Source organism: Ziziphus jujuba, chromosome 12 (genome assembly GCF_031755915.1).
Source record: "Ziziphus jujuba cultivar Dongzao chromosome 12, ASM3175591v1".
Lineage (NCBI taxonomy): Eukaryota > Viridiplantae > Streptophyta > Magnoliopsida > Rosales > Rhamnaceae > Ziziphus > Ziziphus jujuba.
The window spans coordinates 8,776,514-8,789,043 of record NC_083390.1 but is presented as its reverse complement, the minus strand read 5'-3'; the positions used below and the strand labels follow the sequence as shown (position 1 = coordinate 8,789,043).

The 12,530-nt window shown below is 33.8% G+C and overlaps 1 protein-coding gene across 1 annotated transcript; it reads left to right on the top strand.

The window, feature by feature from the left end:
* Nucleotides 1–6,310: 6,310 nt before the first annotated feature.
* LOC132800135 (disease resistance protein RPV1-like) lies at nucleotides 6,311–6,814 on the top strand. Its single transcript, XM_060813139.1, has one exon. It carries the CDS (start codon nucleotides 6,311–6,313, stop codon nucleotides 6,812–6,814), a length of 504 nt encoding a protein of 167 aa, XP_060669122.1.
* The last annotated feature ends 5,716 nt before the right edge of the window (nucleotides 6,815–12,530 follow it).

The window sequence follows — 12,530 nt, the reverse complement described above, 5'->3', positions numbered from 1 at the left end:
TACATTAGAGGTGGCAATTTAGGTCATGACACAACGACATGACTTGAAAACGATATGAAATAAATAAGTTTGGGTTTATCATAAATAGGTTTGGGTCATAAACAGGTCAACTCGTCATAAACTGGTCAACCCGTTTAACACGATTATTAATCGGGTTATTTTCAGGTTGACTTGTTATGACTCATCTAATGAACGTATTAATTTCAATCTGACATGATTATATACCTATTACAACCCATTTAAATTTAATTTTGAATTACAATTTTATCCATAATTTAATATTTAATAAGTAAAAGATATAAATTAAAAAACTTTATAAAAGTAATTTTCTCTTATTAATTTTTTAAAGACAAAATAATCTTTAATAAAACAAAAATAAAAACATAAAAAAAAACTCAGATCACTAAAACTCCTCTCCACCACGCAGTTAAATATTGCAAATATAATTAGAGGGTATATTACTATTAAATTTAAATATTGTATCTTAATTTTTTAAAACTTAAATTATTTTTATATTGTTTTTTTAATTATTATTTTTAAATCATTTTCAAATAAGAAGCTTGATTTTCAAGTTAGTAGAATAGATATATTAATAAGCAAGTTAATTTTAATAAATAGGTTAATTTTTGGTCAATAGGTTAATTTTGAATAAATAGATTAATTTTTACATTAATAGGTCAATTTTCAGGTTAATAGTTTACCAGGTTAACACGACCCATTAAAGTAATCGTGTTAATCGGATCGTGTCATGTTGACCTGTTTATAAACATGTTGGGTTAGTGTTTTAGATACCTGATACGATTAATAAATAGATCGGGTTCGGGTTGAGCATTTTTGACACGATTGTTAAACGGATCGACACAAACCCAACACATGACCATAGATTGCCAACTCTTATTTACATCACTTATGTGTTATATTTATTTTCACAAGTTACATCTTCATTGGAGATTTTCTTACAAGTTTAAAGTTTGATAGTGTTTTCGAGATTAATGGGAATGCCATAAAATAAAGGTTTATGAAGACTTCGATGCTTTCCTCTTAACTTTATTATTGGACCATGAATTGTGCTACTATATGTGTAACACCTCTCCTTCATTAGCGAATCTGTTACCCTCTGGATATTATTCCCAATTTAACTATCGCATTCGGTATGAGTTTTTTGTCCAAAACTTCCTAGGAGGTCATTTATTCTTAGACTACTATTTCCTAAGCACACTTATCTTTAGAATTCTTTTGAATTTTGAAGCCAACTGCTTTGAAAAGGCCTCAGCATTATGAGAGTAACTATCATTACATTTGAACTGTCCCCTGATCTATACCCGGGTGATATGGGATTGGACACCAGATAGCCTATTAGTGCTCTTTACCGACCCACATTTGTCAGGACCCGTCCAGAATTCCTTCCCCGGAACCCTAGACAAGCCCTGATCCCAGGAAAACCCTACCGGACCCTCCAATGGAAAATCCGGCAGAGCCTCCCCTAAGGGATTGACTTACCACAAATTACCTGCACTGAAAACACACTTCTAAAAACATCCCCTTATTCCTCCCACAAACTACAAATTGTTCCACAAATTTCAGCACTTCAAATAAAAACAGCAGCAACCCAGTGCATAAATAAAGAACAACTACACGTCCAATACAGTATGCAGAGCATTAAACAGATAAATGTGGAATTTATAAAATGACAGATAAAGAAGCAATACAAGATGAAGAGGAAAAAGGGAAGAAAAACTTCTTGAACCTTCGGCAACGAACTGAGACGTTGGGCTCGCCCCGAACAATCAACGTCTCCAACCTGGACCTAGGGGAACGGAATTTAAGAGTGTGAGATGCTAATCATCTCAGTGAGTGACCCTATCTACTGAACACCTTTAATAATAATAATATATCAAATAAAGGGATTTAATAAATCACTACCGAATAATTAAATAAATAAATAAATAAACATTTGAAGTAACAATTTCTCTCAAAACCCTCACTATTCACTCCGTTGGAAATGTTCCCCTTTTAAAACATTTTCACAAAACCCGATATACGTACTTCCCGAAAACCAAGGGACCAAATAATTTAACAAACAACAAACAAATAAATAAATAAATACCCCAAATATATAATTAAAATATAATAAATTATAGTAAATAATTTTTGAACACCTTTGGGGTTTAAAAAATTATTTGCAATTTACACCGACGCACCACACCATATACCGGTGATGCCCTCCGATACCCAGCGTCCCGAGCACCGACTGGCGGGGGGTTAAAGAGAGAAACCTGCAAACGGCACTTCGGCGTCCCGACAGTACCGTTGCTGAAACCATCAACCTGGCCAAGGAGGGGGGCGACTGTGCGCAATAACAAACTTGCCTGCCCACGGTCCAATGGCAACTCACGGGTGAAGTAATAACTGCGCGCTAAACCACATAATACCTGCACGCTACCACGTGTCCATACACCATACACCAGAACACCAATACTGTATGAGTGCGTCTAAAAATAAACATTATTAACCAACCGTACCGTTTTCCAAAATTACCGTGGGAAATACATTAAATTGTTACACTTACCATCCCACGTATTTTTATTTAATAAACCGGTACGAAACATTGATAACACATAAACCACAATTTTCTCGAAGTACGAGATTCAACAATAAAAATACCACGGGCATAATTTATAAAATTTAAACAAATATTTTCATAAAATATTTAACCCAATTATGCCCGAAAATAATACTTAAAACCACGTACGATTATTACCGAAATATAATTTGCTCATGCATAATAAATAAATTAAACCACAATAAAACCATAACCAAATTGTACCACATGAGCATAATTTAAATACCAATTAAACATAATTAATCACCCAAAAATGATATAAAAATCCAAACACCATTAATTACTGAAAAATACTTGCTCATGTGTAATAAATACCATTTAATCACAATAAAATAATAATCGGGAATTTCTTAATGACCCCAAAATTTCATTTAGCACCAATGGGTAAATATATATATATATATATATAAAATAATATTTTTCCCGATTGTATTTAAAATACACCACATGAGCACAAATTACAGATACCAAATCAATACCACATAAATACAATTAATTACCCCAAAAATATTTTTAAAGGTGGGTCACTCATCTGGAGCACGCAATTAACCTACGATCCACCATGGGATCAATTACACGATTCACCGGTGCTCCTAGAACAAAATCCACACACAGTCAAATAAATTAATATTTTAATCGGTTAAATAATACCCGGTACCCGGGGGGTCAAACACAAACGTTAACCAAAATAGGCGAATAATATACCGAATCGAAGCTTGAGCGATGAGGATTACAAATCCGGTCTCCATCGACCCCAATTCCGCCGAAGGTGGCCAAAATTTGGTCGGGAAGCTTCGGCCGGTTTTAAACTTGAGGGATCTTTCAAACGGTGGGGATTTTGGGCAATCTAACCCCGGAAATGGACTCAGAGGGGTCGAAAATGGTGAGATAGAGGTATGGGTCGGGCTGGGTTGGTCGGAAACGGCGACAATCGCCGGAAAATTTCAAGTCGCCGCCGCGGACTTCACCGGCCCGATCTGGGCGCGTCCGGCGGCGGCTGGCCGGGAGATTTGGTGGCTGAGGTCGCGAGGTGATGGGCTACACTGGTGGCCGGTGCGTGTGGCATTCCGACGACTGAAATCCGGCCAAACGCCGATCAAAGAGAGAGAGGGAGAGAGTCAAAGGAGAGAGAGAGAGAGAGAGAAAAATAACTGTGGTGTTTTGATGGCTCGGGGAAGAAGGGAAAAAAAAAGAAAAAAAGAAAAAGAGAAGAGAAGGAGGGTGTTTTCCCACGTGGGGAAAAGAAAAGAAAAAGAAAAAGAAAAAGAAAAGAAAAAGAAATAAAATAAAAATAATTAAATAATTAAATAAAAATATTATTATTTAAAATAATAATAAAAATAATTTGATTTTACACATGGTTGACATGTGACTTCTCAACATGGTGACACATGGTCACCTTCATTAAGTCACACGTGGCACATCGTTACACGTTTAAAAATAATATTAAAATAATACAGTGTTTGAAAAACTCTACAGGTCCATAACTTTCAAACCACATGTCCAAATCGGATGTGCCGCTAGTCTACGGACTTGTATCGACGAGCACTTCACAACCATGCATAAGTCAAAGCTCAACCTTGCATGAATAAAAAGTCAACTCCGGCACCCCTTGGATAGTTTGGACCTCAACTTGTTTTGCTCATAACTTTCAAACCGTAGCTCCGTTTTGAACGTGCTACCAGTCTACGAACTCGTGCCAACGTGTATTTCATAACGGTACCTCAGTCAACCTAGAATTCCAATCGGATCAAAAAGTCAACTTTTGACCCCTTCGGTCAACGGTCAACGGTCAACCTCGGTCAACGTGCAAAAATTTCCAACATGGTTCGGGACAGAGTGTTACACATTGGTCATCACAATCTACCAACTTAGGACCCAGCATTTTCACTGGCACACTTCTAGTTAAGTATAGGCTCTGATACTATTTGTAGCACCTCACCTCTATTAGTAGATCTAACACTCTCTGCCGATATAGGTTCTAATACCATTTGTAATGCCCTACCTCCACTGGTTGTAACACCCTGCCTCTATTGGCGAACTTGTCACTCTTTGATGATATTGTTCTAAATTTTGCAACCACACTCGGTATGGGATTTTTTGTTCAGAACTTCTTAAGAGGTCACTCATCCTTGAACTACTCTCACCTGAGCATGCTTGACTTTGGAGTTCTTTCGAACCCTAAAGCCAGCTGCTCTGAAAAGGTCTTGATATTATGAAAGTGAGTATTATTAATTTGAACCATCTTCTGATCCACATCTGGATGATGTGAGATTGAACACCAGGTTGCCCGCCAGTGCCCCGTATTCCCCCACGCCGATCGTCATAATATGATTAATAATTCTACAAGCATTTAGAATAGATTCTATTTGTCATCAATAGTGACCAGCAATGGAATTTGTTGTTAATATGGCAATAGTAATGCTGCAGGTATAAAATAATAATGAAAAATACTATTTGTCACTATTGGTAAAAAATTATTAATGAGATCTATATACTAGATGACAATTTAAATGGTTACTATTAAAGGGTTTATTTTTAGGATTTTTATATAAAAAATGATAGAATTAAATGCTCTCAATTAAAATTTATCACATAAGCTGGTAATCATTGCTGGTGGTTACAAATAGAAAGATTCACTAATAATATTATAGTTACTAAAATATTCACCAAATTTATTTATTAAATAGTGTGATGTATGATGTGACAATATTTAATTTGTTTTTTTTATTGATTTGCTTATCCATTTAAGAAATCATTAATCCTATTTAGATTATATAAATCAACAATATCTTAGCACGTGTCATTTGGTAAATAAATTTGATAAATATTTTGGTGCTTAATAATGCTAGAGTTACCAAAATAATCATCAAATTTATTTATCCAATAATGTTGTAGATGATGTGATAATATTTAATTAGTTTTTTTATTCACTTATTATTTAAGGATTCACTATCTATATTTAGATTATATAAATATATTAATCAATAATATTTTAACATGTATCATTTCATAAATAAATTTAGTAGATTTTTTTTGTCCCTTATAACACTACTAAAAAACCTAATCTTAAAGAAAGTAAACTATTTTAGATAGAAAATTGAATTGCCTCATACTTAATATGGCTTCTGTGATGGTGACGCGTGCTAACAAATAACATTTTATTTTCAAAATAAGAATTTTGAATTTCCTCTCTACAGGCATTTTTCTCAACTAATTACAAAAAGTGAGGTTGGCTTCATAGATATTTAATTTGCACGCTCACGCATAACATCTAATTAAACAATTTCACAAGCTCTAAATTATAAATTGAAAGCACAGATTTACATGTTTAATATAGTTGCCGACATAATGAATGCACCAGTGAAACTTTATTGCAAGCATGATCAAACTTCATGGTTTGAAATTGAATAGATAAGTTCTGAATACTTGAGCAAAAAGACAAAAACCATGGGAGACTGGTAATAAAAGTTAAGAGGTAATTACAGTGTTCAATGTAGACAAACCACGTGAAAATAAATTAATACTTAATGAACTGTTCACAATGTGGTTGTGCTAATTAAATCAAACCTATAATCTTGATCTAAGTCTAGCACCTCTTACGTCTCTGGTAATTAGGCTAATCAGAAAACAGTCATTTGCTTGCATTTCAGTTTCACAAGAGAAAGAAGGAGCAAAAGATCGAAAATGAAAAGATCTAGTTTGTCTTTCTCTTCTTTTCCTTCTCCAATACCTCCAAAAAATTTCAATGTGTTTTTGAGTTTTCGTGGTGAAGATACTCGCAACAACTTTACGGGATTTCTTAATGATGCTTTGCAACAAAAAGGAATTCGTGCATTCTTAGATGATCGTGGAATTGATAGAGGAAAATGTGTTGCTGAAGAACTGCCTAAAGCAATTGAAGAATCTAGTCATTCAATTATCATTCTCTCAACAAACTATGCCAATTCGACATGGTGTTTGAACGAACTTCTTAAGATTCTTGATTGCAAGAAGACAATGGAGCAGATTCTTATACCAATTTTTTACCATGTGGATCCAACTCATGTTCGTAACAAGATGGGTGCTTTTGGAGAAGCATTTGCCAAACACAAACAAGAGTTTAGGGAGAAAAAGGAGAAAACACTTCTAACCCAAAGAGAACGTGAAGACATGGACAATGTAATGAAAAGATGGATGGCCTTTGAGTAAGAGGTACAGAAGTATAGTAAGCTTTTTATTTTTCCATTTTTTTTTTCCAGTTTAATTTTGATGTTATAGCTTTTGCTTTTCTTGAATTAAAAAGAAACTAGTAATCAGAAGGAATAACACCACCTTCTAGCGATGAAGTGAGCCAAAATCTGGACCCTCTTCAAGCCAGACTACAATTTCTCACAAATTAATAGCATGCTCAGCTAAATAGTAAACCAACCTGATTAGTGCTACTAGAGAGAGAGAGAGGGAGGAAAAAAAAAAAAAGAGGAAATACCTTGAAAGGTTCTGGGAAGAGCATGGCGAACCGACTCTTGAGAAGTTATATCTTATTATTTTATTTTCATAATGGTATATCTTGATAGTTCAAGCATATATACATATATATACACACATATATTTTTATGGTGTGGACATTGACAAATTCGGATGCATGTTCTTTTAATTAAAGATAAGCGTGTATCCATAAATTAAAAACTTATAGATTTCTATACTATAGAAAAACTATATATAGATTTGCTATAAAACATGCCTTGTTCCATTTATAATGTGACTACTTAAAAAAATTTACATGTTTATCCTTTTAATGATAGGCGTGTAAAAAAATTTACATGCTTATCTTTTTAATAATAGATGTGTAAATTTTTTGATGCCCACATAATTATAGATACTTTTTATAGTAAAATTTTATATATTTAGTTATGATTTAGTGGATTACCTAACTCATCTTATGTCAGGATCCGTTCAAAATTCCTTATCGGAACCCTAGATAAGCCCTGATCCCAGGAAAACCCTACCGGACCCTCCAACGAAAAATCCGGCAGAACCTCCCCTAAGGGTTGGACTTACCATAAATTTTCTGCACTGAAAACACATTTCTATACACATCCCTGCTCCCACAATACTACAATTTAATTCCACATATTTGCAGCACTTCAGATAAATAATAGAAATCAGTGCATAATTAATACATAAATGTTCAAGACAGTATACAGAGCTTCATAAGGTACTATTAAGTATAGAAATTATACAATAAGGATGAAATAAATATTACAATTGAAATGACTGAAGACAAAGATAATTTCTCGAATTACGACAGCGACGGAGATTAGGTTCGCTTCGGAAGAATGTCTACCACTCCTTGCACCTAAGGGAACAGAATTTAAAAAATATGAGATGCTAATCATCTCAGTGAGTGACCATATCTACTGTATGCTTTTAATATTAATAATATAAAAAAAGAATTTAATTACTCAATACCAAAAAATTAAATAAATAAATAAATACTAATTCTTTGAAAATAATATTTTCTCTCAAAACCCTCACTATTTACTCTGTTGGAAAGTTTCCCCTTTTAAAACATTTCCGCAAAATCCGTTATTTGTATGTCCCAAAATCAAGGAATCGTTAATTTAATAAGTAATAATTAAATAATCCAAATATATAAAAAAAAATGTAATAAAATATAATAAATAAATTTAGAACACTTGCATGAAAGAAATATAACATAAAAGAAGAATTCAATATATAAATCATATAATTTGAATTAAATAAATTAACATAAATAGCATCAAAATATAATTTCAATAATTATAAATAGATGATAAAACAAATTAAATGCACTTAATTTAAATACGATTTTAAAACCTTTAGGGTTTGAAATTTCTATATGAAAATTTATACTTGACACACCACACCATATACCAGTGATGCCCTCCGATACCCAGCGTCTCGAGCACCGTCTGGCAAGGGGGTTAAAGAGAGAAACTTGCATACGGTCGTTTCGGCGTCCCGACAGCGCCGTTGCTTAAACCATCATCCCGGCCATAGAGGGGGGCAGCTTATGCGCATTATATAAAACTTGCCTGCCCTCGGTCCAATGGCAACTCATGGGAGACATTATAACTTGCGCGCTCATCCACATCTACAGTACAGAACACCAGTACTGTATGAGTGCGTCTAAAATAAATAACCAAATTTTATTATAAAAAGATACGCAAACTTTTCTAAAATCCACTATGGGAATTATACCATTTTTCGAACTCAACCTCCTGCATTTTTCTTTAACATTTCCAGTACAAATCCACCGATAACAATATACAAATAATTTTTCTTGTATCACAAAGTCCATCAAATAATGTTCCACAGGCATAATTATAAAATTTGAAACCACCAATTTAAACCAATATTTTCCTTAAAATATTTAAAAATCAAATCATACCCAAAAATAATATTAAAATCCAAATACAATTAATTAATGAAAACATCTTGCTCATACATAATAAATATAATTAAATCACAATAATAATAATCAGAAATTTTTTAATAACCCAAACTTCCGTTTAGCATCAAAGGGTATATATATATATAAAATAATATTTTTTTCACAATTATATTTAAATTCCACCACATGAGCATAATTCTAGATATCAAATTAACACAAAATAAATATAATTAATCACCCCAAAATAGTTTTAAAGGTGGGTCACTCACCTTAAACACGTGTATCAATCAAGATCCTCCACAGGATCAATCTCACTACCCACACGTGCACCTAAAATATCCACAATACACAAAACTAATTATTTTAATATTTTAATCGGGTAACTCCTAAATGGGTACCCAGGGAGCAAACACAAACGACAACCAAAATTGATGAGTAATATACCGAATCGAAGCTTGAGTGACGAGAATTACGAATCCGGTCTTACTTCCCGGAGATCGGACCCGAGGTGGTCGGAATCTCGCCGGAAAGCTTTCAGGATTCAACTCTTTGATTCTCTCAAACCGTCATGAATTGGAGGAGGACACCAGATTTGGATTCAGAGGGTAGGAATTAGTGAAAAAGGAGGGGCGGTGCAGTCGGAAACTCACCGGAAAGTGAATTTTCCCGGCCACCCGCCGTGGTCATCGGAACCCGTCACCGCCGGCGGCTCGTTCGGTGGCCACTAGCAATGCTTTTTGGTGGAAAGGTAGATCTCGAGGTGGGTGTTTCAATGGGACCGGTGGTGAGGCAAACGGTGGCCGAAATTGGGAGAAATCTGGGTTTGAAGGTGGTGGCGTCGCCGCCCGAAAAAGCCCCGATCCGGGCGCATCGCTGGTCGGTTGGCCGTGAAATTTTTGGGGTTGGCCGGAAATGGAGAGGCGCTCTTGCCTGGCCGGCATTTCGTTTTTGTAGGTTGGTCCGGTCTATTGCTCTTTCCTTGTGCCTATTGCGCCTTAGGGGGTTGGTTTACAGGTACAACCTTTGTGGCAAGATTCGGCCAGAAAAGTTTGCAACTCCGGCGGCCGATGGTTCTCTCTCTCTCTCTCTCCTCTCTCTTTTTCTCTCTCCTCCCCCCTCTTTTCACACCGGTTTAAGGCCACCGTGGGTGGCACTATTCACCCACGTGGACCTCTAAGATGTCGACACATGGCGTCACTGTTCACTCAAGCCAGATATATTAAAATATTACGGTATTCGGAAAACTTCACATGTCCATAACTTTTTAACCAGATGTCCAATTTAAACGTGCTACTAGTCTATAAACTCATATCAACGAGTATTTTACAACCATTCAAAAGTCAAAACAAAATTCTACAACCATAAAAAGTCAACTCGGGACACCTTTTGGACAGTTTGAATCTCGACTTGTTTTGCCTAGAACTTTCAAACCGTAGCTCCGTTTTCGACGTGCTACTAGTCTAGGAACTCGGGGCATCATGTACTTTGCTATGGTACCACGATCAACTACAAATTTCAACCGGAACAAATAGTCAACTTTTGACCCATTCGGTCAACGGTCAACCTCGGTCAACTTGCAAGAATTCCGATGTAGTTTGGGACGGGGTGTTAGACCTGGCAATTTGGATCATGACACGGTGACACGACTCGAAAACGACACGGAATAAATGGGTTTGGGTTTATTATAAATGGGTTCGGGTCATAATCGGGTCAACCCGTTTAACACGATTATTAATCGTGTCATTTTCGGGTTGACCTGTTTAACTCGAAATTGACCCGTTATGACCCATTTATTAAACGTGTCAGTTTCAACCCGACACGATTATATACCTATTACAACCCATTTAAATTTAATTTTAAATTAATATTTTATCACTAATATAATATTTAATAACTAAAAAATATTATAAATTAAAACTTTTATAAAAATAATTTTCTATTACTAATTTTTTAAAAACAAAAAATACATCTTTAATAAAACAAAAACATAAAAAAAAAAAAATTTCGGGTTAATAGGTTAATTTTCGGGTTAACGGGTTAATAGGTTAGTTTTTGGGTTAATAGGTCAATTTCAGGTTAACGGGTTAATAGGTCAACACGACCCGTTAAAATAATCGTGTTAAACGGGTCGTGTCGTGTTGACCTGTTTATAAACAGGTCGGGTTAGTGTTTTAGGTACCTGACACGATTAATAAATGGGTCGTGTTCGGGTTAGGCATTTTTGACACGATTATTAAACGGGTTGACACGAACACGACCCACCAACCCGAATTGCCAGGTATACTCTCCAACATATCAAGCAATGCATTATCAAATACTATATTGCCTTTTAGCTAAAATAATACTAATTTAATAATAAAGTAAATTTTATTTTCTCTCTTCCGTTTTGCACTTGATCTTATAGCCAAAAAAGCTGGAAAAAGTATTCTTTTTCTTTTGCATATATAGTCATTGCTACCCATTATTTAACAATCTAAAAGATCTGCAACAGGTTATCCTTTGAAATTTTAAATATTAAAATATTATTATTATATAGGATTTTGTTATAGTGGGCATGAAATTCTATTATATGGTGAACCTCTCCAATATATATTTTTTTTTAATGGAAAGAGAGCTAAGGGTGTATTCAATTGATATTTTAATTGATTTTTATGGAATTAAGAAGTCTAGATGTATTTAATATAGATTTTTGAAGACTTATAAAAGTAATGAGGTATTTATGGATTTTAAAAGACTTTAAAAAGTCACTAGACATCATATAGTATTCGATCTGAATTCTTAAGAACATTAAAAAAGTTTATAAAAGTTATGAGATATTCAATTAAAACATTTTAAAGTTTATAAAATTCGAGAGGTATTCAAATTATCAATAACTTTTATTTTAATAAATCATAGATTTTAATTGACTTTTAATTCAAATGTAGAATGTTTTGTTTCAAAATTTACCTCTTGTTCATTTCAAAACTTATGAAAACTTTTGAAAATTTTGGAATGACAAAGTATTTTTGAAAACCTTCCCTCTCCTTCTTCCTTTCCTTCTTCCCCTTGTCTTCACCCCTTCTCTCTATCATATAGAAAAAAAAAATTTGAAATAAATATTTCTTTATATATATATATAATTCTTTTATAAGAATCACATGATCTATTTCAATCCATCCTTTTTTTTTTTTAACATCTATGGGCTTAACATATAAATATTTTTTAAACAAAAAAATTGGTTTTTTTTTTTTTTAAATATACATAATATACTAAAATGCAATAAACTTGTCATTTTGTTCGAGAAAACCATTAAGAATTCTTGCAGTTAATTTCTGTAAACAAAGCTTACCTCTTAGGAGACTTACTTTTTTATTCTTTAAAAAAATATTTTTATTGACATAGGAAATATAATTTTGTTACTGTAAAGTCTATAATATATTTAAAAATCATTAAAAGTTTTTTAAACATTTTCAAAACCAAAATCTATAAAAGTTTACTAGAATCGTTAATAAT